The 27,931-nt window shown below is 42.6% G+C and overlaps 1 protein-coding gene across 2 annotated transcripts; it reads left to right on the top strand.

The window, feature by feature from the left end:
- Positions 1 to 63: 63 nt before the first annotated feature.
- On the top strand, positions 64 to 27,554 carry CBX5 (chromobox 5). 2 transcript variants are annotated; one of them, XM_075265857.1, is made up of 6 exons: positions 64 to 159; positions 8,784 to 8,840; positions 13,161 to 13,323; positions 23,039 to 23,204; positions 24,454 to 24,551; positions 26,342 to 27,554. In XM_075265857.1, exons 2-6 carry the CDS (start codon positions 8,816 to 8,818, stop codon positions 26,490 to 26,492), a joined length of 603 nt encoding a protein of 200 aa, XP_075121958.1. In that variant the 5' UTR covers positions 64 to 159; positions 8,784 to 8,815; the 3' UTR covers positions 26,493 to 27,554. The 2 variants fall into 2 exon arrangements, with proteins under 2 accessions (XP_075121958.1, XP_075121957.1); XM_075265856.1 differs by lacking the exon at positions 64 to 159 and adding an exon at positions 172 to 374.
- Positions 27,555 to 27,931: the final 377 nt, after the last annotated feature.

Raw genomic sequence — 27,931 nt, 5'->3', positions numbered from 1 at the left:
TGTTAGGATACAGTACCGGGGGAGGGAGTTTGGAGGGGAGGGATTACGCATGCGCTGCTTAGGTTGTTTTTGGCGGGGTTTGGTCGCTGCGCAGAGCCCTTTCCGATAGCGGCAGTGGCATTCCTTTGCGATCGCTTTATACGGTTGACGTTGGGCGAGGTGAGTTAGCAGCACGTACGCGGTCACTCCGGTAATAAACCAGCTCTTATCTCCGGCTCATTGAAAGGAGACGGTGCCGGTACCTAGTGTAGAGGGGATCGTGACTGATAAGGACGAGGAGCCAATCACAGGGCGGCATTATAAGCGGCGCCTATCACAAGGGGGCGGGGCATAGAGCGGCTGCCGGTGCCAGGGAGAAGGCGTGCAGACGGCAGGTACCGGGGCCTCCGGGGTGTATGCCGGGCTTAGAGCAGGGGACGGGGCTGACATCCGTGTATTGTCTGTATGTCGGTGTGTGTGCGCTCCATGTGTGTCCTGTACCCAGACAGCACGTAGACACAGACAGCATAGGATGCAGCTGTGATATTGGAGAACTACTACTCCCATCATGGCGCGCAGCACAGCCACAGGTTCCCCGCAGCCTTAGGGTCAATTCACACATGGCAGATTTGTTATATAATCCTGCTGGACATGGAGTTCTATAAGCCGCATCCATAGGTAGGAGCAGCTGTGCGATTGTCTATCACAGATCTGCAGCATGTGCACTGCTTCTTATATACAGACCAGCTGGTTATTCTTCATAGAATTGTATGACATTCCCTTGATGTCTGTAGAGTTGCAGGACGTGAATGACTTGTAGATTTGGCTTTTTACAGTTGTGCCACTTGCACATGCCATCATTCCAATGGCCTGCTTGTCCTGTGGTCATCAGCTGCTAAAATCCCATCTTGATGTGTAAGTGAAGGGCCAAGTCTATGGCCAGGGTTGGCGGCTGTCACGCTGCTTTGCAGTGTAGGGCTCCATGCACACATGTACTTTGTCAGTGTGCTAGCCGTGTTTAGCACTAGCCCAGTGCCCCGTTATTTTCTATGGCTTTACACATGCTTGTACATGAGCACAGCTTTTTGTGTGTGGCCGTGAGCCTGGGGCAAAACTCAAGGCAGGGCTTATTTAGAGATGAGCGAGTACTGTTCGGATCAGCCGATCCGAACAGCACGCTCCATAGAAATGAATGGATGCACCTGGTACTTCCGCTTTGACGGCGGCCGGCCGCTTAACCCCCGCGTGCTGGCTACGTCCATTCATTTCTATGCGAGCATGCAGTTCGGATCGGCTGATCCGAACAGTACTCGCTCATCTCTAGTCTTATTCCTGTCCATTTTGCTTCGAGCTCACTGAAGAAAATGAATGGGGCCAAGGAGTCATGGGTGGCACACGGATATCCTACATGTACTATCCATGCCACTTTACCAGCACAGGCTCCTCATGGATATCAAATGTATGCCGTCCATACTGTCTTACCACATATGTGTTTAAGGCTAGGACCACAGAGCGAGATTGGCATAAATTCCACTAAATGTGGCCCTCTGCTTCACAATATGACTCCATTCACTAACATGAGTGCAGAAGTCCCAGAGCGGTCCTGCAATCCTTGGTTGTGTGATGGGAGTCATGGCCAGAAAAGCTGTAAGCGCTAGCCTCATGGTGGGAGAGCAACCATTTACCTAATGGAGGCCAAAAGGTTCCACTGATATTGGAATATTGTGGCGTACAGCTATCTCCTGTGCTCTTCTATTCAGAGGAATCCAAGTTTAAAAGAAAACAAAACACTTCAGTGTGTTTTTGTTTTTAACTTGGTGCCTAGTGGGCAAAGGACGCTACTGTGTATGCAGCAGCCCCAATATGTCTGTACTTCTACTGAAACCGTCATCCTGGAGGATCTCGGCAAAGCTCAGGCTTGGAAACGTCGGCCGTGTATTGTCTACACTTACCGACCTGAACTCGGTGTAGCCTTTTAATTCAGCTTGTTCAGGCCGGTACATCCAGCCAAGCTTATATATTGTATGAAACCAGCCTCGGACTGTCTACACTGTGTCTGAGTTTTCCATCCTTAGTTAGGGAGATCTCCCAATGTTTACCTCTGATGTACTGTATGTCCCCATATGAACATGCAGTGACATGTCACCTATTGGGTCCCACTGTAGAAAAGCATTATACCATGGACCTCTGTATAAGAAGTACATTCTGCTGCGCTTTGCTATAGGGATGCTGAAGGGTTATGCCAGCATCCCTATACCACACTGATGGAGACTAAAAGGACACTCTTGACCTCTGGCAGGTGAATGGCCCCCTATGCTTATGGCTAATGCATATTCCAGGAGCTTTTTACAATGTATAACATACAGTAAGGTGAATTTAAAATAAAGGGAATTTTGAAAGTTTGTTTTGCTTTCTGATGTTTGCATTGACATAGTTTGCAACAATTTTATCAAACACTGCACATTGTCTGATAAATTTGCTACATTTGTACTTGTAAGAGTATGTTTACATGGTGGAATTTGGATTGGAATATGAGGTGATCTTCTACATGAAAATCTTCACCTGTGGCAGAAAGCGGAGATTAATCCTTGAAAATAACCTGAGGCAGATAAGGGCTGATATTTGAAGGTTTTTTTTTTTTTTTTTTAATGTAGATTGTGAGCGCCATATAGGGCTCACAATGTACTTTTTTTTTTTTTTTTATCCGTATGTCTTTGTACTATGAGATGAAATCCACGCAAGCATGGGGAGAACATACAAGCTCCTTGCAGATGTTGTTCCTGGTGGGATTTGGACCCAGGACTCCAGTGCTGACCACTGAGCCACCGCATTGCCCCAGTTTGAAGAAGATTTTTGAGACAGGACACTGCCTCAAACTTTTTCAAATTTCCCCTCGTGTACATACCCTCACATTTTTTTTTTTTTATGTAGATTGTGAGCCCCACATAGAGCTCACAATGTACATTTTTCCCTATCAGTATGTCTTTTTGGAATATGGGATGGAAATCCATGCAAACACGGGGGAGAACATACAAACTCCTTGCAGATGGTTTTTTGCCCTTGGCGGGATTTGAACATCAGGACTCCAGCGCTGCAAGGCTGCAGTGCTAACCACTGAACCACCGTGTGGCCCCCAGACCCTCACATTTCTGTTGTAAGATGTTACTCCACTGTCTAAATCACTACTTTACTAGAATGAATTGCGGTAAGGTTTGTGGCTTTAAAGAGGCCGTTTCATGTCCTCGGGCACCTGCGGTTTTATAAACTGCTACAAAGCCAACAGTGCGCTAAATTCAGTGCAGTGTCGGCTTTCCCGTTGTGTGCCCCGGAGCTTGAGATATCTGCTGTTATAATGACACCGATCTCTTCCCACTCCCAGAAGGTGCGTTCCTGACAGTTTACCTCGGTTATGAGGAACACCCCCTGTACTAGTCTATGGACAGATACAGTCGGGGGGGATCATTCCACGCAGCTTAGCGTACTTTCTGAGTGGTAAGGAATGCCCCCTTTGAGACTACAGGGCTATGCACAAGTACATTTAGGGCGGTTGTTCCTCACAGCCCAGCTAGACAGTCAGGAACGCCCTTCTGACAGTGGACAGAGATCGGTAACGGAACTGATTTCTCCAGCCCGGGGGCACCTTTCGGAAAAGCCGACCATGCACTGAATTCAGCGTCCTGTCATCTTTCTAGTGGTATATAGAACCGCATGTGCCTGAGTGCATGAAAGGTCCTCTTTAAAAAGTTGCATTTAGAATCTGGACAGATAAGGCTACGCTTAAAATATGCGGAGAGAAAAGTCCTGCAAGCAGCATTTTTCTTTCTGCTGATTTTGGACGGAAACCCAACAGACCCCATTATAGTCTGCCAGTAACCGCTTTTTTAGCTGTTAGGGTTTCATTTTTTTTCCGGTGCCCAAGCGGACCTGGAGAATGGAAACCTGAAGGCTAGTGTGTACCTAGCATTAGACTACCTACACCCTTTGACAACTTTTCAAAAGTGTGTTGAATGTATAAAAATGCAAAAAGTTGCAAATCCCTATTTTGTTTTGCTGTCTTACTCAAGGATTGTGGAGTGCATGGCTTGTTAAATCTCCTTATTGCAGTAAACATGTTTATGTGGCTGAGTGGTTTTATTAATAGGGATTGAGTGGAAAAATTGCGCACAAAAACTATGGTACATCCAGGGATTGTCCCATTTAAAAAAAAAAACAAAAAAAAAAAACACTTTTTCCCTTTCCAAAAAGTGGCATCTCTCTGGGGTTCTCCCACTGATCATAGGAATGAAATGGAGCATTGGTCACACGTGTGTGTTGCTATTGCTTTGAGACTATGGAGCATATCCATACACTGTACCATAGAGTTAAATAGAGCCGCAACATCTGTGGATAGGTGAGGAGTGTTTAGTGGGACAGTCTCTACTGTTATAGGAAGCGCTAGGAACCAAAGTGACAAAACCTGGATACATATATTAATAGTTAAAGGGATCCTATCATTGGATATCTTTTTTTTCTTGATCACACATAGGAATAGCCTTAAGAAAGGCTATTCTTCTCCTACCTTTAGATGTCTTCTCCGCGCCGCTGTTCAGTAGAAATCCGGGTTTTCTTTGGAATGCAAATGAGTTCTCTCGCAGCATTGTGGGCGGTCCCCAGTGTTCAAACTGCACTAGGGGCCGTCCCTAATGCTTCGAGAGAAATCTCCAGCAACGCCTTTATCTTTTTCTGGAACGCCCTCTCCCAAGAAAATGGCAACTTACACCAGCGTACTGTGTAAGCAGCCATGTTCTTGTAGCCTGGGCATGCGCAGTTGGCTCTGCCCGAGGCCTAGAAGATTGAAAGCCAGGACGGAAGAAGACACAGGGAGAGGGCATTCCAGAAGAAGATGGAGGCGTCGCTGGAGATTTCTCTTGCAACATTGGGGACACCCCCTGTGCTGCAAGAGAACTCATTTGCATACCGAAGAAAACTGGGATTTGTACTGAACGGCGGCGCAGAGAAGACATCTATAGGTAGGAGAAGAATAGCTTTTCTTAAGGCTATTCCTACGTGTGATTGAGAAAAAAAGGGTATCCAATGATAGGATCCCTTTAATGTCTTTCTGCTTTCTTGTAATGGGATCCCATGGGGTTCTTCACACAAAATCAATAGTAAAACTTCTCTATAGCTCAGTGTTTCCATTGCAGAATTTTTTCTGTTTACACACAGCTATTTTGTTGGATTGTAACCATTGTCCTAAAAATTAAAGCTTCCTAGAAGTCACGATGGACTGAGATGACTAGCCGCACGCTGCACTTGTAGGGCCAATACACATTAAGAGAAGTAGGAAAAGCACTTGCATGGAATTGATGTCAGATTTACATGCACAGGTTTTGCACATTTGCAGGTTCTTTTTTTAAAACGGGTCGCTAGCATTAGATCAGGAGTCAATTCCTCTTGCCACCTTTTAGGCTAGGTGCACATGTAAAAGTGGTTTCTGTAGATTTTTATTTTTACACATGTCCTCCCTCTTATTTAAAAATTGTGAAATCTGCAACATATACTTACCCTTACTATTGCAATACAGGAGTGTAGAAGATGTAGTCAATATGCCGACAGATGTTGGTGGGTTACCCTGAGGATGAGTTCATTGCGTGTGGTCTGGCTGCTGTACCCCATATGGTCAATGATCATTAGGTAGAAAGTTCCCTTATTCATTTCTTCTGTGCTCATTGTAAAGGGGATATTGTCACTCCTTAGGGAGAGACCACCATGTAGGTGTGTGTAGTCTTATTAAGCCATTTACGCTCCACTGTGAGGGATCATGGCAAGAATATGCAAATCTGTCTCCAGCAAAGGCCTCTGGGAAGGTCAGGCATGAGGTTAAAGGGAGCGCCCCCTAGTGTACAGCATGACTGAGGCGTTGTCCTCATTGTAGTCAGTATAGATTGAAATAACGCACAGATATGCTATACCCATCAAGGCACTGGTAAATTTTTTAATTTTTTTTTTGCACCCATATCTCCTGTAGTTAAAGGGGTTTTTTTGGCGAGATATATAATGAACTATTATTAGGAGAGGACGTTGATATGTTGTCAGTCAGCATCCACTTCAAGAGATCAGCGGCTCGAGTGAGAAACACTTCTTCTTCACAGGCCAGTGACCTATCCATTTATCATGTGGCCTGTTTGTGGCTCAGACCTATTCAAGTGAATGGTACTGAGCTAAAATACCCAGCATATCCCTGCACCATGTACAACCCTGTGCTTTGTATTGAAGAGATCACAATACTCACCAAAATGCTGCAGCTGATCGGTGAGGGTTCTGCGTAGAGTTGGGCAATTGGAAATTTTACCCCGATTACGATTAATGGCAATCATTTAGGTCACGCCCCCTTTAAAAAATGAGCATTTCTTTATTCTCACGGGCTCCGGCATGGCTCCCTGTTTTGTTCAGCCCTTCTGCCTTACACTGACATCTGTGATTGGATTACATGGGCTGCGCAGTGTCATATCACTCTGTGTCACAACGCTCTGTTGGTCCATGACATAAGGCAGACGTTCCGGAGCCAAGGAGAGGCGAGTAACGCGTTATGTTTGCTCACCTTCCCTGGGCTACCACTTACTATATACTGTGGGGTCTGAAGATTTGGACATGTTCAGTCGAAAAAAAACTGCAGCTAAAACCTTGTATATGTTGTAACAACCAAAATAATCGGCATGAACAAAATCACGTTGCTTATCCTGGTTGATGTTTGGTTTTGGTTATTTGTCAAGGAATCTCCCAGCCCTAGTTGTGATTATGGGCCCCCACCAATGTGATTCAGATCAGTGTTATGACCTTGGAAACCCCTTTAACAGAACGAGTGTGTGCCATAGAAATTTATGAGGTTTTGACAGGAGATCTTGGGCTAAAAGTTACCCATATTATGCCCATCTGAGATTAACCTAAAAGAGGATCAGCCATTCATAAAGGAGTTGAGCTCTGGAAAAATAGAGAAGTTTGTCTTTGGTAAATCCTTTACATCCCAAATGTAAAGCACCATGGAATGAATGGTGCCATATAAATAAGCAATAATAATACATGTGAGCATACCCTTATTGTCTGCCTCTGCTACATCACTAGCTGGACACAAGTTTGCTCACAATGTGCTAGTTGCGCATAGCGTGGCCAGCATGAGGTTTCCATGTCTTTGTTATACGTGGCATGTGTTAGACTAGGAGTGTGGGGTGTTTATTTGGTGTATTGTATCTTTCTCATTATATATGTGTTATTGTAGCATGTCGTGTTGTTTATTGGGAGTCTGGTTCTATCCATAAGATTTATTCATTCCTTGCTTGCACCTCACCAAGGGGCATTTTCACCCCACCCAAATATTCACTCACATGTTAAACTTGTGAATAGAGCTTGGTTTATTAACAGGAAGCCTAAAAGCAGTCCAATGGGATATAATAAGGTTTCGGTCAGCTACATTTGCAGGACAGAAGACTCTGGGCTCGTTCACATCTGTGTTCGGGGTCTCCATTATGCAGGTTTCCGTTTCTTGCACGAAACTGGGCAGGAGACAGAAACCTGCCGGCATGTTTCAAACCCATTAATTTGAATGGGTTTGAGAAATGTCCGGCCGTGAGCGTTTTATGCTCTCCGCGGCGAAACCGGTTTCTTTTAACCAGACACAGAGTCGGACATGCAGTACTCTGTCCGGTTTAAAAAAAAAAAAACAGTTTTGCCGCAGAGAGCATAAAACGCTCACCGGTTCTCACGGCCGGACACTGTCTGACGGCAGAAGACGGAAACCTGATACGGAGACCCAAACACTGGTGTGAACCCAGCACCTAGATTAAAGTTTCGGCCGGACATAGTCTTCAATAGTTGGGCTTTTGTTTATATAGCTGCTGTTTGTACCTTACCAATGAAGGAGACTGACTTTACCTGTAGTAACAGAGGTGGCCTCATATCTGATGTATTTTACTGTATGTCTTATAAAGTGGCGCTCTGACTTGGAGTCATTTTAATTACCATCATTTATATGGGAATTTCATTGCAAGCCATCTTCCTGATAAGGCCTCGTGCACACTGTGAAGCTTGGAGCCTGTATGGCGGTACACGGTGTCCCTACAGTTCCGAATTATGGCGCTGTAATCACCATATCGGGAGATCTATGCAACAGCCTCATAAGTGACCAATCACAGCGCAGCTTTCATTTCTTACAGCACTGTTAATAGCAGAAAGTTGTGCTGTGATTGGCTGCAATAGCTACAAAGACCCTTTTCATAAATCTGCCCATATGTATGCTGCCATATAGTGACCCCTGTGGCATTGTATTGTTCCTCTAGGGTAGAACAAGCCGCATAAAGGTACAGTATGGACATTATATTATAGGTCTGTGCATCATATATCCTTGCTACAGTCTTGTGCTTGAGACCTAGATGGAAGAACTTCTAGTAAATCTGGTGAGTATTGATGGGGAAAGCCGTCCAGTTAAAGGGGTATCCCTCATCTTTCACATTTATGGTCCATCCTGTGGATTGTCCATAAATGTCTGAAAGATACAGATCCCATCTCTGGGACCGATACCTATCCCAAGAACAGGGACCTGCTATGGATAGAGAGGTGACCAGGGGACCTGTATTCTGGAAATAGGTTTCGGTCCAGGGGGTGAGCTCCACATACCCTATGGACGATTCTTATATTCCCCACCAATAACATTCATGTAATGTAATTCTCATATAAGCGGCTCCAAACTAGAGCACCAGTTTTACATATGATGTCCTGATGCAGTTCACATGTATATCTGTCAAATGTTTTTCTTTCTCTTACAACTTAAGTTTTCCGGCTCAACCCATATCAGACGTAGATAATGGACGTCACTGAGACTTCTACAGGTACAACAAACTGGCTGCAGATATGTTTCAATGCTTTGTAAACTGGTTGTGTTTCTCTTCTATATCTGTGCAACCATGAATATAGATGTGAGAATTGGTCTGATCTTGTCTTGTATATAATAAAGTTGTGTTCACACTATGTTTTTGCCTCCCCTTTTAGACAAAAAATGTATGTTAAGCAGTGAAAAATGAAAATTTAGCTTTATTTGGCCTTGTTCACATAAGCAAAAAAACATGGATACACGCCACTCTCTTGGCTGACTATATCAAACTTGTCATTTTCGATATGTCTGAATTGCTTTTTTTTAACCTGTAGGATCATGAATGGCTAAAGGTTGCGATATGGGAGGTAGTGTTGGTAATGTGTGTCCCCATAACGTTCACACTAGCACGTCCCTAGAGGTATTAGTACGGGGACAGCAGTCAGTAAAGTGGGCGGGCAGAACTGATGACATCACTCTCTTCAGTCTGCTCACCTACTGTGGTGTGATGGGGTGGGCCGTAAGGAATGGAGGTGAGGTGAGTATTATTAGAAGCGTTTTTTATTTTCTTATTATAGAAAGCTATGTACTGCTGATCGGCAGATGTCATCACGGTTCAAGTAGCATGAAAGTCATGTCAGGTGAGGGGGCGCTCACACTACCGTTGGATTCTGTCAGCAGTGTCCGTGGCTATTGTCCGTACAAGATTTTACCAACGGACACGAGCTGGTCCGTCTGAAATTTCAATTCATTTCAATGGGATTTTGTCTTGTGTCTGTTTACACCCATGTCCGTTTTTTCAAGTGAACAGAAAAATCCCACCTGCAGGAGTTCTCTGTCCGTTAGAAAAGAACTGACGGCAAGTGTCCGTTATTTTTTATCATTGAGGTCTATGGGCAACGGACTTCTAACGGACAGTAACTGATAGCCATACATAGGTGTCCGGTGTCCGTGTTTTTTTTTTTTTATTATTGTTTTTTTTACGGACATCTTCTGAACAGAATCCCGTGGTAGTGTGAACTCTACCTTAATGTGCGTTTTTGCTCTTCTTTGGTTCAGATGGCTTTTTATTGATAACAGTTGGATCTGTTTAGAGGTAATTTTCTCTCTAAGTGCTCGTTCACACAACTCTGTCCACGTGTGAGCCATATTTTTGCTGACTTGGCGCAGTATGCCAGGACCCCGGACTCCTATAGTTAGCCATCATGCTAGGAGTCCCTGCCTCCCAGGTGAATACTCTTCTATAGTGAGTACAGGACAGTATATCACTATAATGCTAGGAGTCCTTCTACCACCATCAGGCCTATAAAGGCGCAATAGACAATCATAAATGACAACAAAGGAGGCCATACATGTTAGCCAAAAAATATTCACCTGACAACGGGCACCTATTCCTCCTGACTCCGTTACATACAATTGTGCGGTCAGTTGAGTATGCCTGCCTTTTCAATGGGAATAGTGAAATCCTGACATGGGACAACTTTGTCAGTGGGCTACCTCATGTGGAAACGGATGAAGCAGCCAGGTTGAAATCCAACATAAATCTCTCTTGAAATTTGTCATTGTGTAATATTCGAGACCCTCCATACACATAAAATAGTAGTTGCCCCTAAAATCAATGGGTTTGGTTGCTCATGTGTATGGTTCTCCCCTAGTCTGTAATCTTCCTTTGCATTTTTTAGCGCTATACTCTATAAGTATACATGTTGGTAAAATCTTTACCTGGGATATCACTGCCAAGCGCTGCGGTACAAATCATCTTCTATTTGGATTTACCCTATTTGTTCTATTATACATATTCTATTGACAATTCTCATTCTGTACATTTTCCTTGTATACATTATGTGTAGTTATAGAATTATTGGTGAGGAAACCGGCAAGGTCACGAGACAATGCCTCCTTTATACTGACAAGAACCTACAGAGCTCAGGCTCAAGGAGCAAACAATGATCTCTGTTGTTACTTTCCTACAGTCAGGGGTTGTCTGATTTACACAGGGTCCCATTTTTTTTTGAACCCGTTCAATTCATAGACATGGCAAAGCCAGGCACACAACCCTGAAGGTCTCCTAGGTGAGAATACCTCCATAATACAACTTGTGCTGGAACATGCTGCTATTTTTGTTTTCTGCATGCCTTTATGTAAAATCTGAGGCATACGGACATACAATATGGGGCCACAACACACTATGGGCACCAGGTTATGAGACAGATCTGTAATCTGGTCATATATATGAGCGCTAGTGCTGTGCTAATATGTGCACATATGTAGAAGGCGTCCATGTGTCCAACCTAGCTTTTGGAATTGTTCAACTAGGACTACATAGAGAACTTGGCTGTGATATCTCATGGAAAGTGAATGTGGTTGTACCACAATACAACAATCTCCACCAACACCTTTACTTTCCCTGGTTATATTGCAGACAGTCTGACACTGCAATCTTTATTGTACGGCCAAAGTCATTGTGCAGCCCTAGATTCACTAGGTCGGCTAGCCAATATGGATGCATACATAGATTTTTATTTTTTTTTTTGCTTGTTTTTGTAATGTTGGTTTAAACCTACATTTGTTTTTTCATAATTAAATTTATAATTTTTTTTTTTTAATTCATATTTCTTTTTTTCATTTTTCACACGCTATATTTTCTGGTTGGGGACATGCACGGCTTCTGACGACCTAGTCTTGTACATGTCTGGATTTGCTGACTACACTATGGCTATATAGATTTTCTATCCTCACTAGAGGCTGTATGTGTATCTGCTATATCTATTTCCTTTCCCTCCCCCCACCAACGTGTGGGGGAGGGGAGGCTCAGCCTCTTCTGCAGCTCTTCTCTCCTGCTTCTGTGCAGCTTTACAGCCAGATGGAGGAGGAGGGGAACATCCAGCTTAACCCTTTGTGTCCTGGAAAGACAATTCTAGAGAAGGGAATACATATTAACTTCTTAATGCAAGACGTATTGCAGTTGAAAGTTAGAGCAATTCTACCTTCCATGCTTTCATATCTAGTCTACCGTGTGTTCACAATTTGGCTTTTCTCTTCCACATGCTTTGATACCACGTTATATATATTATATACTGTATGTGATGTTACATCTGAGATGTCACAGTCAATCCAACGATCTCATTAACCCTATACACAGATAGGGAAGTGATAGTCACACCGTACAGAATGATCAATATGTCTGATCTCTGTCTATAACATCCCACAAAAATACTAGGAAGTGTGCACAGTGAAGAAACATCCCTGCATTCAGATAGCAAGAGGATATAGTGCAGATATCTCCAACACGTTGGAACAAAATACATTTATTGTATATATTTACAAGGTGTATTCATAAAAATTAAAAAAAAAAATTCTCTGGATAAAATGTGTCCTATAGGGTATAGCACAACCCTGGATATCACTAGTTGACTATGAAATAAGGGAGCATTCACACTACCGTCAGTGTCCGACAGGTAGTGTCCGCTGCCAATGTCCGTTCAAAGTCTTGCGCGGACATTAGTATCAGACACTAGTTGTGTCTGTGACATTTTGCATTCATTTAAATGGACGTGGGGTGCGTTCTTTTACTGTCCGTGGGTGTCTTCTGTTCCCAAAGATGTCCGACTTTTCAAGCGGACAGCAAAACCCGACATGTAGGTTTTTGCTGTCCCACTTGAAAAGTCGGACATCTTTGGGAACGGACACTTAAGGACAGGCACGGACAGTAAAAGAACGCACCCCATGTCCATTTAAATGAATGCAAAATGTCACGGACACAGCTTGTGTCTGATACTAATGTCCGCGCAAGATTTTGAACGGACATTAGCAGCGGACACTAGCTGTCAAACTTCAACAGTAGTGTGAACGCTCCCTAAGGAAGAACAATGCTCTTGTATCTGCTCTAGTGGCTCTGCTATCCCAGTTTCTCATGGTACCTCAGAGGCGTGATTTTTGAGACTAACAGTAAAAATTCCACATGGATTGTTTTTTTTTTTTTTTTTGTTTTTTTTTTATGTAGATTGTGAGCCCCACATAGAGCTCACAATGTACATTTTTCCCTATCAGTATGTCTTTTTTGGAATATGGGATGGAAATCCATGCAAACACGGGGAGAACATACAAACTCCTTGCAGATGGTTTTTTTTTTTGCCCTTGGCGGGATTTGAACACCAGGACTCCAGCGCTACAAGGCTGCAGTGCTAACCACTGAGCCACCGTGTGGCCCCCACATGGATTGTTTTTGTAATGTTTTAGCTTTTTCTTCCCTCCCCTTCTCTTATGTAATATTATGTGTCTCGCTTTGCTGTTGTAGTTGTTCTCTCTATTGATTCGCTTTATTTGCTTGTTTGTCTAGAGGAGAGAGAGAATAGCAATAACAACATGGGGAAAAAGACCAAAGACGTGTCCGATGGCTCCTCTTCCTCTGAAGAAGAAGAATATGTGGTAGAAAAAGTTCTCGACCGAAGAGTAGTAAAAGGACAAGTAGAATATCTCCTCAAATGGAAAGGTTTCTCAGAGTAAGTGACCCCCAATAGGAACTTCTTAAAAGGCATTGTCCAGAAGGTGATGAAATAAAAGCAGTCCTCACACTTACCAGTGCTCCGCTGCTCCCATTCTGACTCTGCCCCAATCCTCCGTAGGTCTCTACTTATGCTGAACTTTCACTCAATACACAAGAAATACTACTCAGTCAGTTTCTGAGATGGGTCAATGCCGTGGCCAATGACTGGCTGAGTCTTCATTTCCTGTGTGTTGAAAGGGATTCGGAAGTAGAGATAGGTGAGGGATTTGTGTAGAATTGGAGCAGGAGCAATGGGGGATAGTTGAAGGGTGTCTACCACCTATCCTAAGCTTATTCAACTGTTACACAGTGCATTACACAGATAAATAACATCCCCTTGCTATGTATGTCACTCATGTAGGTTTGGCAGAGAAACAACTTTGAAGTTTTATGCAAACGAGGCAGTTGGTGCACTGGGGGCGGGGCCTTCGGCTCACTGGAACTTTGCTGTTGCCACTCTATTATCTACAGTCTGTGCCACCCTGTGCAGTGAGAAATGATCCTCCCACTATGACATCACCCATCCTACTTGATCAGCAAGAGCAGCCCCCCGGACTGAAGGCCCGCCCCCATTGCACCAAATGTCTTGTTTGCATGAAATTTCATGAGGCCTTTCCTGCAGCTGCCTTCAGTTGCTGCTTGCTTGTGGGTCATTTTGTTTTCAGCATTGTCTTTAGGCCCTGTTCAAACGGGGCACGGGACTGCATATTTTGGTCTCAATTTTGACGCGGGAAGCCGCATCAGAATAGGACCAAAATGCACCTGCCTTGACTGTTGCGGCTTCCCGCTTTGGAGTAGACCCAAATGAATGGCCCTAGAGTAGAGGGTGCTGCCGCGAGGCAGATGCCGGGGCCTAAATCAGCCGCGGAATCAACCTTAAGAAAGGGCAGCTTGCTTCTTTTTTCCGTGAGCAGGAACAAACCACTCACGGAAAAAAGGAATCTAGCGGTCTACATAGACCTCTATTGTGAGGGGACGGGTTCTGAGGTGGATTCGGCGTCAAAATCCGCCCCCTCTTGCCCCGTGTCAACAAGCCCTCAGTAGTCTACATCTAGATACCTTAGATTGTTTCCTGTTACTTCGGTCTGCAGTCACATCACTAACACTAGTTGACCCCATTGCCCATACCATAACACTTCACCCAGCACATGATCTGGGATACTTTGGATCATAAGTCTTTTCCATACTGTTCTCTTCTGCTGGAACTTCATCTTTGTTTAACCGGTTAAGGACCGCTGGCCGTAAATTTACGGCCAGCAGTCCTGGTCTCTAAGACCAGCCGATAGTAAATTTACGGCCGGTCTTCAGAGACTCACTAGGCAGGGGGTGGGGCGGGGGGAGGGCAGGGGTTAGGTGTTACTAACACCTAACCACCCCCTCAACAACGTTCAGTCGGACTCAGTTCCGACTGAACGTTTTAACCCTTTCGATCGTGCCGTGAAACATCACGGCGCGATCGAAAGGGATCCGCCGCAAATTGAAGCTGATCGGCACCCCCCGCGGCGAGATCGGGGGGTGCCGATGTCAGTAGAAGGTAGTCTGGGGTCTGGCCAGTGACCCCAGACTACCGGAGCCCCCACATACCTGGTTGATCCTGCCGACCGATGGAGGAAGTGAGCGATGCAGCTCACTTCCTCTGTAGCTTACAGGACACGAGCAGGCTTGTGTCCTGCTCGTGTCCTGTCTGCTATTGTGCAGATTCAGTTGATGCTTTCATGAAAGCATCAACTGATTGAAGTGTCCTAAATGGACACATGAAAAAGTAAAAAAAAAAAAAAAGTTAAAAAAAAATAAAGTGTATGAAAAAAGTAATAAAGTTATAAAGCCCAAAAATCCCTTTTTCTCTATACAAAATGAATTATATAAAAAAAGTACTAAAAATTAATAAAAACAATGCATATTTGGTATCGCCGCATCCGTAACAACCTGTACAATAAAACTGAAATAATATTTAATGTATACGGTGTACAGCTGAAAAAAAAAACGGAAAAAACCCGCCAGAAGTAATGATTTTTCACCATATCACCTTACAAAATATGCTATAAAAAGTGATCAAAAAATCATATGCACCCCACAACAGTACCAATAAAAAGCGCAGGTTGTCCCGCAAAAAATAAGCCCTCAACCAACACTGTCAACCGAAAAATAAAAATGTTACGCCTCTCAGAAGATGGCGATGCAAAAATCACTGATTTATGTCCCCAAATGTGTTTTTGTTCTGCAGAATTAGTATCGCATAAAAAAATACTATAAATGAGGTATCGCCGTAACCGTACCGACCCGCAGAATAAAGGCTACATGTTACTTATACTGTACGCTGCATGGCGCAAAATTTAAAGGGTACAACTCAATGCCAGGATTGATTTTTTTTTTTTTTTTTTTTTTTTTTAAATCCAGCAAGAAAGAGTTAATAAAATGTATTCAGTATGTTGTAGGGACCCAAAAATGGTGTCATTACAAAATACATCACATCCCGCAAACAACAAGCCCTTATATGGCCACGTCACCAAAAGAATAAAGAAAATATAGCATCTACAATGTGAAGACAAAAAAAACCAAAATCGCCAAATTATTAGAATACAACTGGCGGCGGCAGGCAGGGAATGTATAAGCTGTGCGAGCGAATATCAGTGGACACCCCAGATTTACAGCTTATGAGGGAACAGACACCAGAAGTGACCCCCAAAGTGACCCCCAGAGTGACTCCCCCAATCATAGGAGCTACTGGGACATAGTAGGGAATTTGGTGTCTGCAATGTTCTCCGCACTGCTTATATATTCCCTCTTCGCCATCCGCTGTGCAGTCACGTCCGGATACTAATACTAACTACACCCCCTGATAAATTCTTTGAGGGGTGCAGTTTTCAAAATGGGGTCACTCCTTTGGGGAATCCACTTTTCTGGTACCTTACAGGCTCTACAAACATGACATGGCGTCTAGATACCAAACATCTGAATCTGTACTCCAAAAGCCTCATCGCGCTCCTTCCCTTCTGCGCCCTGCTGTGCGCCCAAACTGCAGTTTATGACACATGTATAACACATGTATGACACTGGTGTACCCGGGATAACGGACGTAATGTCATATGTGGGAATAAACTGATATTAGGGCACAGCCAGACACAGAAGGGAAGAAGGGTTATTGGGTTTTTGGAGCGCAGACGGTTTGGTTTTTGGATGCCATGACACTTTTGCAGAGCTGAAGCGCCAGTAAAGTGGAATCCCCTGATATGAGACCCTATTTTGGAAACTACACCCCTGAAGGATTTATCCAGGGGTACAGAGAGCATTTTTAGCCCCCAAGTTTTGCTATAACTTATTATCCATAAATGAATACGAAGCTGATTGTGAGAGGTGAAAATGACCATTTTTCCAGGAATACATCATTTCAGTGCGTAATATATTGTGCCTGACTTGTATCAGAGATGAACGCTCTGAAAGCTGTTGTGCCCGGGATACCCGCTTACCAGTTTTTGGAGTGTCTCTGATGACATAAGTTGGGTACAACATATCGGGCACTGAAATGGCGAATCTCTGGAAATTTTTCATTTTTAACTTCTCATTATCAGTTGCGATTTCATTTCTGGAAACTAAATAAATGCAACACTCAAGGGTTAAAAATTCTCGCTACGCCACTTGATAAATCCCATCAGTGGGCTAGTGTCCAAAATAGGGTGACATGTCTGCGGATTCCACTTTATTGACAATTCAGGGGCTTTGCAAAAGTGACGTCCAAAAACCAAACTGTGCTCCAGAAACCAAAATAGCGCTCCTTCCCTTCTGCGCCCTGCTGTGTGCCCAAACTACAGTTTATGACACATGTATGACACTGGTGTACCCGGGATAACGGACGTAATGTCATAAGTGGTTATAAACTGATATTAGGGCACAGACGGACACAGAAGGGTTATTGGGTTTATGGAGCACAGATGGTTTGGTTTTTGGATGCCATGACACTTTTGCAGAGACCCTAAACTTGCCCCTACAAAATGGGGTTTACAGTTACCTCCAGGTCTCTCCAAAAGGAACATGGCCCCCAGAAAGTCCCTCTAAATCTGTACCCCAAAAGCTAAAAAGCGCAGTGCTCCTTCCCTTCTGAGCCCTGCTGTGTGCCCAAGCAGCAGTTTACACCCACATATATATTTTTTTGCCCCTCGGGATGGCCCCTTAATAGTTTTAGGAGTGCAGGTCTCTGACAACACAAAGTGGGTGCAACGTATTGGGCACCGAAATGGCATATTTCTTTCAAAATTTCAATTTTCATTTTGGACATTCATTTTTTGGAAGCATTTTAGGCACAAAATGATAATACCCCTTGATTCATTCCATGACAGGTGTAGTTTATAAAATGGGGTCACTTTTGAGGGGTTTCCATTGTATTGGTACTTTAGGGGCTCAGCAAATGCGACATGGCACCTCAAAACTATTCCCTCCAAAATCCAAATACCTCTCTTTCCATTCTGAGCCCCACCATGTACCCATACAGCAGATTATGGCCACATATGGGGTATTGCCGTGTTCAGGAGAAATTGTGTAACAAACTGTGGGGGGCTTTTAATTCTTTAACTACTTGCAAAATTAAAAATATGGCGCTAAATGGACGATTCATTGGGAAAAAAAAGTAATTTTTCATTTTTACGTCCCAATGTTAATAAAATCTGTGAAACAGCTGTGAGGCCAAAATGCTCACCAAACCCCTAGATAAATTCTATGAGGGGTGTAGTTTCCAAAATGGGGTCACTTTTAGGGGTTTCCACTATATTGATACTTTAGGGGCTCTGCAAATGCGACATGGGACTTGAAAAATATTCCAGCAAAATCTGTCCTTCAAAATTAAAATAGCGCTCTTTCCATTCTGAGCCCCACCATGTTCCCATACAGCAGATTATGGCCACATATGGGGCATTTCTGTGTTCAGGAGAAATTGTTTAACGAACTTTATGGAGCTTTTTCCCCTTTATCCTCTTGTGAAAATGAAAAATTTGGGGCTAAATTGACAGTTTATTGGAAAAAAAAGTAATTTTTCATTTTCATGCCCCAATGTTAATAAAATCTGTGAAACAGCTGTAGGGTCAAAATGCTCACTATACCCTTTCATATGTTCTGTGGGGGGTGTAGTTTCCAAAATGGGGTCACTTTTAGGGGGTTTCCACTGTATTGGTACTCTAGGGGCTCTGCTAATGCGACATGGCACCTAAAATTATTCCAGCAAAATCTGCCATCCAAAAGCCAAATAGCGCTCCTTCCATTCTGAGCCCCGCCATGTTCCCATACAGCAGAATATGGCCACACATGGGGTATTGCCGTGTTCAGGAGAAATTTTTTAACAAACTGTGGGGGGCTTTTACTCCTTTATCCCCTTGTGAAAATTAAAACTTTGGGGATAAAGTGACATTTTAGTAATTTTTCATTTACACATCCCAATGTTAGTAAAATCTGTGGAACAACTGTAGGGTCAAAATGCTGACTATACCCCTTGATGAATGCTGTGAGGGGTGTAGATTCTAAAATGGGGTCACTTTTGGAGGGTTTCCATTGTTTTGGTACTCTAGGGGCTCTGCAAATGAGGCATGGTGCCTGAAAATTATTCCAGCAAAATCTGCTGTTCAAACACCCAGTGTCGCTCCTTCCCTTCCATGCACTGCTGTGTACCCAAAAATCAGTTTACGCCCACATGTGGGGTATTTCTGTGTACGGGAGAAATTGCATAACAAAATGTGAGATGCATTTTCTCCTTTAACCCTTTGTGAATGTGTTAATTTTAGGTCTAAATGAATGTATTAATGAAAAAAAATGAAATGTCTAAATTTCACTTCCATATTATGTTTATTCTTATGAAAAACTTAAAGGGTTAACAAACATCCCAAATGCTGTTTTGAATAATTTGAGGGGTGTAGTTTTGAAAATGGGGTGATTTATGGGGGTTTCTATTATATAGGCCTTTATAATTCCTTACAGAACTGAAGCGGTCCCTAAAAAATTGGTTTGGAGAATTTTCTTGCAAATCTAGAAAATCGCTGTTACACTTGTAAGCCTTGTAACGTCCAAAATAAATTAAAAGACAATCAAAAGATGATGTCGATATAAAGCAGAGATATGGGAGATAATATTTATTCATGTATTTGGGTGGTATGACTATCTGCCTGAAAAGCAGAGAATTTCACATTTTGAAAATTGCAATTTTTTCAAAATTTCCATCAAATTTCCTAGTTTTTTTATAAATAAATGCAAAAATATTGATTAATATTTACCACTAACATGAAGTATAATGTGTTACGAAAAAAACAATCTCAAAATCATTTGTGTAAGTTAAACCGTCTCAAAGTTATTGCCATTTAAAGTGACACATGTCAGTTTTGAAAAAAAAGGCCTGGTCTTTAACATACTTTTGGGCCTGGTCCTTAACCGGTTAATTTGGCAAAAGAATAATGTAAGTTTTGTTTGTTCCTAATAAACTCTAAAGTATACACACTGTCACGTCTTCCTCACCTGCTTCATATCCATTGTTAGGGTGTCTAAGAGAGTCTAAGTTGAGAAATTTTTCTTACTGTACCAGGTACTTTTCTGCCCGATTCCTAAAGCATAATTTGCACAAGAAGATTCTTATTAGATACGTTCATGTCTTACTGAAATATCAGTCATGTAGCACTGCAGGGTATATTCAAGTGAATGAGCCAGATGCAGTACTCTACAATGGCTGCTATTACATAGACAATATGCAGGTATTGATGCTTGGCTGAGCGATCTGTTCCATTTACGCAGCTGATCAGTAGGGGTGCTGAGAGACAGTCTCCCACCAGTCTGATATTGATGGCCTATACCAAGTTCATCAATATCTTGATCCTGGAAAACCCTGTTGAAGCTTTGTGTGCAGGAAATGTAGGCCATACAGCAGCCTATATTTTATTAATACACTTCAGAAAGCGAAGCCTCTTAGACTGTTTTATTGAATTAGCAATACAGTTACACGGCAATGATGCCACTTATTTACTTTCTAAAGCGGTGACATTTTGACTTCCCCCTTCTTGTTCTTTTCCCATTTCAGTGTAGTGCAAACAGGATACTTTACATGTAGTGTTGAGCGAATAGTATTCGATTGAATACCTCGCTCCCATAGGAATGCATGTAAGCGGCCGAACACCAAGGGGTTAACCGCATCAAATATTCACTGCGCTTAACCCCATGGTGTTTGGCCGCTTACACGCATTCCTATGGGAGCGAGGTATTCGATTGAATACTAATCGCTTATCTCTATTTACATGCATCTTCATTAAAGGGGCTCTATCATTGGAAAAAGTCATTTTTAACTAAGCACATCCTTGCATAGCCTTTAGAAAGGCTATCGCACACATAGCTTTTGTATGTAAATTGTCTCTGTAGATTTTGAATAAGTCCACTTTGAATAAGTCCGTTTTTATTAATATGCTAATTAGTAGAGATGAGCGAGTACTATTCGAAACGGCAGTTTCGAATAGCACGCACCCATAGCAATGAATGGAGCCGGCCGGCATGCAGACGGGGCCAGCGTCCTGCCGCTTAACCCCCTGCATGCCAGCTGCGTCCATTCATTCCTATGGGTGCCGTTTCGAATACTACTCGCTCATCTCTACTAATTAGCTTCTCTGTGCACCCTGGAAGTCTCTTCGTGCACTGTCTCCTGTATATACAGCACAAGCTGCTGCTGACTCCTCCTCCCTGCTCTCGCACACAGCATAGAGAGGAGAGCTGGCTGACAACTTCCGTGCATGCAAAAGCTAATTAGCATATGAATAAAAACTGACTTATTCAAAAACTGCTGGGACAATTTACATACAAAGGTACGTGTGGAATAGCATTTCTAAAGGCTATGCAAGGATGTGATTAGTTAAAAATGACAGTGATTGAGCTCCTTTACAGAGTTAGTCTGAGAGTATAAAAAGTGACACTTGGCACATTTTCTGGAATAAAGGCAATCTATGTTTCTAATCTCTTATAACTGCTTTAGGGGATTTCAGTACTAGGAAATGATGAATCAGTTCCTAGTAGGTAGAACTATTGCAGCTGGCATTAAAAATTGAGTGTATGGGTATAAACAATAGCTACCATTGAACATCATCATAGTTTTCATGGAGAGCTGAAGTTATATACCTCAAGCTATTTGTTATATAGCTTGTTTATCTGTGCATATTAAGGGCTAGTTCACACGGGGGCAAAGAGGCTGATTTTGACAGCAGATTTCGCTTCAAAATCAGCCCCTTTACGATAGTGGTCTATGTAGACTGCCAGCTTTTTTTTTTTCTGCTAGCAGAAAAAAAGAAGCGACATGACCTTTCTTCAGGCGTTTTCCGCCTGAAGAAAGCAATAGAAGTGAATGGGAGGCGAAAAACGCCTAGCTTTTTTTTCTGCAAAAAAAAGCGACCGAAACGGCGAGGCTTTTTTTTCGGCCCATTCACTTTACGGGAGGGGAAAACAGCCTGGCTTTTTTTGAAGCTGTTTTCCTCTGTGTGAATGGGCCCTAAGAATTGTATAGCCTCTATTAGACTGAGATCCCACTTTTTTTTTTTTTTTCAAATATTGATGTGGCTTTTTTAGCCAATGTTTAGTGTGGATTTAAAAGGAATGGGAAATTTAGAGAAGGAACGTGAAATATGGAGGAAGTTCTTATCCTTCTGTTAAATCCACGTCAAGCTTTGGCTCAAAAATACGTATTTTTCAGTACAGTTTTTGTGCTGAAAAAGCCCCCCTCTGCTTATACTCGAGTCAATGAGAAAAAAACTATAATAAAAAAATAAAGTAAATAAATCCCTCCTTTCCCTAAAATACATATAAAAGTAGAAAATGACTGTGAAACACAAGCACATTAGGTATCCCTGTGTCTGACAGTGCCCGGTCTACTGAATATAGGGGATCTGCAGTGCTCCTGTTCCGACGGGAAGGGGTTAATAGGAGCACTGCAGATACCCTATAGTCAGCCAGGCTGAATTACAAGTGGGGGAAAAAAACCTCAGTCCTCAAGCTCAGGGAAGGGGCAGACAGACAACCAAAACACCCCCTCCCCTTCCCCAGCACCCAGCATCTACTGCACCCAAAAACTCCAACCATTTTAATTTTTGAAATTTTCCAGTAGTTGCTGCATTTCCCCCCTAGGCTTATACTCGAGTCAATAAGTTTTCCCAGTTTTTTGTGGTAAAATTAGGGGGGTCGGCTTATACTCGAGTATATACGGTAACTGCAAAATCTGCAAGAAAAAACTTTTCCGCAACACGAGGCCTCAGCCTAAAAGTGATAAAAAAAAAAAAAAAAAAATCTGCTTTTTTACTTACTGTGCTAGTTCTGTGCTTTATCCCTCATGATGTTGCTCCCTACTCCATAGACTTCTACATAACCTGATCTCTCTGTGAATCCTCAGTGAATTGAGCAGTCTAGCAGGCAGGAGAAGAGCTGGTAACAGGAGCATTTCCATCTGATAAGATATATTACATAGTTTCTCATATTCCCCTGAAATATTCATTTGGCACATATTAAAACCACAGATTCTCTTTAATATTTATTTAATGTGAGAGTTCCCCTTTGCCCTTTGATATGCATTAATGGGAAGGGGGGGTTAGATCAAATGTTGTGTTCTTCAGAATAGATGGTCCTGTCTTGAGTTTTCATCTGTAGTAATATTCTCTACCTCTTTCTTTCTTCAGAGAACACAACACATGGGAGCCTGAAAGAAACCTGGACTGCCCAGAGCTGATCTCTGAGTTCATGAAAAAGTACAAGAAGGCCAAAGAGGCAGAACCGAAATCCAAGACAGAAACCACCAAAAGAAAAGCTGGAAGTGATGACATTCGGGCAAAAAGGAGAAGAGAGGTGAAGCCATATGTTTATACTCTGCAGCGTAATGTCAGTCTTAGGGTGCATACACACGGAGGAAAATGGCACTGAATTTGGTGTGGAATCCGCGTCAGATTCACCGCTGGAAAAAAAAGCCTCCTATTAACTTCAATGGGTTCCTTAAAAATGGATTTTTTCTCAGCGCTGACTCTGACGTGGATTCCACACCAAATTCGGCGCCATTTTCCTCCGTCTGAATGCACCCTTAAAGAGTGGCTTTCAGTAGTTTTGACCACACAGGTGCTGAGCTAAATAGGAGTCCCCGAGTCCTATGTAAACATCACTTTCAGGTTGCTGTTAGGAGCAAAACTTTCAAGCTGACACCTACTATTGCTAGAAAGGTGGTCTTGTTACTCTAAATATCTCTCCGCTCTTTGCACTAAGATGCCTCACAATCCCGTTTTTCTGTGCAGAGTATTTCAGGATGTGGAAATACACTGTTGTATTTGTGGAGAGCTCCTGTTTTCAGGGGGCACAATGCAAAGGAACAAGCGAAGCTCTGTATGTTGAGTAGTAGACGGGAAAGGTTCTACAAGCTCCTTTTTCTTTACTAATGATAGGTCATCAGTATTAAATTCCTGTAATAGCCCTTTAACGCACCAGCTTACAAATATACTTATTAGAAATAAATAGAATTATTAAGTATCTACACATTAGAACTTAATAGCAGTGCAGAGCGGGAGGCCTGGGGAGATCCTCTCATCTGTGAGACCTACCCCTGTCAGATATGTATGGCATATCCTCTGGAAATGACATAAATGTTTAGCTTGGGAATACCCCTATCAAGTGAAGAAAGTGAATGGTTGTGTGTTCAGTTCTAGCTGAGGAGTAGGGTTGAGTGATCGGGATCGGAAAAGATTGGATTCCGATCGGTGATTGAGTAAATTTCACGATCGGAATTCCGACCCGATCTTTTCCAGCGGGATCGAGATCAGAGATTCTTTCAAGATCGGCTCAACCCTCAAGTGACTTTTCCCATAGAGAAGCATTGACTAGGGTTGAGGATCGGGATCGGAAAAGATCGGATCCTGATCGGCAATCGGGCAAATTTCACAATCGGGATCGGCCGGAAAATAATCGGATTATGAAATCGATCCTGATATCTCAAGATCGGCTCAATCCTACTGAGGAGCTGTCTTATGATGCAGTCTTTGTTTGACCGGATCCTGGTCTGTAGGATTTTTTTTTTATTTTTATAGATTTTCTATTTTCTACTCTTTTGTAGAGCAACGATATCGCACGAGGATTTGAAAGAGGACTTGAGCCTGAAAAGATTATTGGGGCCACAGATTCCTGTGGTGAGCTGATGTTTTTAATGAAATGGTAAGTATATGCCGTCTGATCTATCCATCCACTGATTTGTATATAGTAAATAGAATCGGTTACATCGCCTATTCTCATCGATTTTAGGGCATGTTGTGGTTTCAGAATAGGGGGATGCTAGAGCATGGGAATTGTGCTGTTCTATGTTAGATAACATGAATGGATGTTTGTTAAACTACCCATTACAACTATAAGGTTAATGAATATAATGTAAATGAATGTATACAGCATTGTGCAAAATGTTAGGTAGGTGTGGAACAAAGACTACAAAGTGTTAATAGTTTATTAAAACAAAATGCAAAGTGAACAAATGAACCAAATCTAAATTAAATCAATATTTAGTGTGAACACTAGAGATGAGCAAGTACTATTCGAAACGGCCGAAAAGTAGCACGCAGACTTTTGCCGGCGGCCGGCCATTTAACCCCCTGCGTGCCGGCTGCGTCCATTCATTCCTATGGGTGGGTGCTATTAGAAACGGAAGTTTCGAATAGTACTCGCTCATCTCTAACGAACACCTTAATCCTTCTAACACTTCATGTAATCCCAGACAGACTGGACGATGAGATCAGGGTTCCGCGGAGGATATTTCCTCACGTCCAGGACTTCCACTTCCAAATAATGTGACTCCAAATAATGATGGGATTTAGATTAATCTCTTGTTCATTCACTCGTTTATTTTTGACAATTAACACAATTATTAAAACTTCTATATTTGAAAGCATTATTACTTATATATGCAGTATATAGTCGTATATCTAGTGCGTTTTGTGGTTAATGGGGGTGTCCAGATATTTGTAATTTATGACCTATCTTCATGAAAAGTCAGCCTGTGGCACAGATCAGCTGCATGGTGCTGCCCAAACTACACAGCAAATGGGCCAGTAGCAGTTGTTTTTGCTCCTTTGTATAGTGTCTACACATAGGTACTCACATCTGCTTCAATGGGAGTTCAGCTACAGTATGCCACCCAGCTACTATACTGGGCACAGAGCCAACCGCTTCTCATCCCGCGTTGTGTATAGTACAGGCATTGGAAGTGGCCCCGTACTAAGGATAGGTCATAATTTTCAATTCCTGGGCACCCATTTTTAAAGGGGTTTTGTCCCAGCTCAAGGATCCTATCTATACTGCTAGCTTGTGTGGATTTAAGACTTCTCCTAAATACATTGCTTCAGCAAAACTGCTTTGTTTGGCTGCTATCTAAGATTATTCACTTCATTGTTTACACTGCGTTTCCATAACCACTGACCTGAGGATGGTCTTATCTCTCCTCCCAGGACAAGTGACATAGCTCCCTGCTCTCAGGAGGGAGGGGGAGCTGAGTGCTCAGAGCAGCTTGTATTTCTGAGCTCTTTATCTCCAGCTCTTCCAGTTATCAATCTGCTAATTGAATTTTGCTGATAAAGGTTGAGACAGGGAGTCTTGTTTTAAGTCTGTCTTTAGATACAGAGGTAACAGAGTTTATTGCAAGCTGACTTGTGGTCCTGTAGCATGTAAGTTTGGTATTCTCATCACCTATCAAATCCAGCTCTGGTATATCAGCTTCATATTGTGCAATTGTGCATCTTCCAGTGATACTGTGCTAATTTATTTACAACCATCCCTCGTTACTGACTGCAAACATGTACTGCTATGAAGAGAGATAGCAGAGCAAGTGAAACCCCGCCCACCAATTCACTGAGAAAACCAGGAAGTGAACAGAGCACACAGCCTGCAAGGTGGTGAACAGGCGAGTTGGGAATACTCTAACTACTGCATAGTTATAACCTGCCTGTTTTGCATTGCAGGAAGGATTCTGATGAAGCAGACCTTGTACTAGCAAAAGAAGCCAATGTGAAGTGTCCACAAATAGTTATTGCTTTTTACGAGGAGAGACTGACTTGGCACGCATACCCGGAAGACACAGAAAACAAAGAAAAAGAAGCTGTGAAAAGCTAAAATGCCATTTATGTGTATGTGTGTGTCTAATATACCTCCCCTCATGTAAACACACACACATTCTCCCCACACTCCTCATCCGCCCTGGTCCAAGTGTTATCAAAAGAGGGAGGGAATTTTGCCTTTCATAGATTATTTTTGATGTACACTTAACCCCTGTACCCCGAAACACTCCACAAGTGGCACCTGCACAAGACCTGGCTGCCACACGTTACAAGAGGGGGCAGCCATATTGACCACTCATGGAGGAAAGCACTGTATACTTTGCTTGCTAAGTGCTGCTAAACTTTCTCTACCAGTTAAATTATTGAGAGGAAGGAAGAGCTGCAGTGGTGGGTAAAGGGTTACATCAGTAAAGGGTTACAGTGTCTGGTAAGTACAGCCCGGGGTAACTTGTGAAAGGACCTCCCTCAATTCCCAGTGACCAAGCATATACTGTACTAGGAAGGGAACGTTGCTGCTTTCTCCTGTTCTTGGACGCTTGTACTTTGAGGGAGAAGACTTTGTGTTTTAATGGTTTTATTTTTTATCTATCTGTATCTACCTTGATCTGGGTCTCTCTGCGTATTACTTGTTTTTGTATCTGAAGATATTTGCTAAAGACAACAAGGAACTTCTCAAGTGACAAGTGTCTGAACTCGGGAGTATTTATATAGTCATATCCAAAGTGTCAATGGAAAAAAAAAAAAAGCACTTTGACAAAGACACTGTGTGAGTGCGTATGTGTGTGGGGGTCCCACCACCTGCACTTTAAAGAAGACCTCATCAGTCATTTGTACGGGGTGTTATGAGACTGTGCGGCTTTTGTATGTGGTGTTCATTCATTGTGCCATATTCAGTAACCGAATGTCACGTGTGAGGCAGAAATCCTGCCATACAGTATTGATCCCAAGTCCAATGCTGAAGTGATGCTTGTTAGCGTTTTATATATATATACCAATATATACTATTTCCATCTGTAATAAATTGAAACCACTTTGAGGGTTTTGATACAAATTTTCTTAAAGGGGAAAATACAAATGACACATTTTACTTGTCAGTAACAAAATGGATTTATGTATAGTACAGTAAAAAAAAAAGTTTTCTTTTAATACTAGTTTGATCTGTTTTTATGTTAAAGGGTCTCAAAAGTGTTGCTGGTTGTATTTCAGTTTCTCTGGGTGTAAATTCTTTAAAATAATTTTTAATTGTAGATATTACTTCTATATGTGTTTTGGGTTTCTTTATATATAAAAATCCAGGGCAGCACGGTGTCTCAGTGGTTAGCACTGCAGCCTTGCAGCACTGGAGTTCTGGGTTTGAATCCTACCAAGGACAAGATCTGCAAGGAGTTTGTATGTTCTGCCTGTGTTTGTGTGGATTTCTTCCCATACTCCAAAGACATACTAATAGGGGAAAAAAGTAGATTGTGAGCCCTATATGGGGCTCAACCTACATGA

Source organism: Leptodactylus fuscus, chromosome 2, assembly GCF_031893055.1.
Source record: "Leptodactylus fuscus isolate aLepFus1 chromosome 2, aLepFus1.hap2, whole genome shotgun sequence".
Taxonomy (NCBI): Eukaryota; Metazoa; Chordata; class Amphibia; order Anura; family Leptodactylidae; genus Leptodactylus; species Leptodactylus fuscus.
This window is presented reverse-complemented; position numbering and strand designations above follow the sequence as displayed.

Excerpts from the sequence above, each read along its gene's own strand:
- CBX5 (XM_075265857.1), top strand. The coding sequence starts at position 8,816 with ATGGACGTCACTGAGACTTCTACAG. Across the intron at positions 8,841-13,160 it reads CGTCACTGAGACTTCTACAG|AGGAGAGAGAGAATAGCAAT; the intron begins GTACAACAAACT and ends TTGTTTGTCTAG. Across the intron at positions 23,205-24,453 it reads GGGCAAAAAGGAGAAGAGAG|AGCAACGATATCGCACGAGG; the intron begins GTGAAGCCATAT and ends ACTCTTTTGTAG.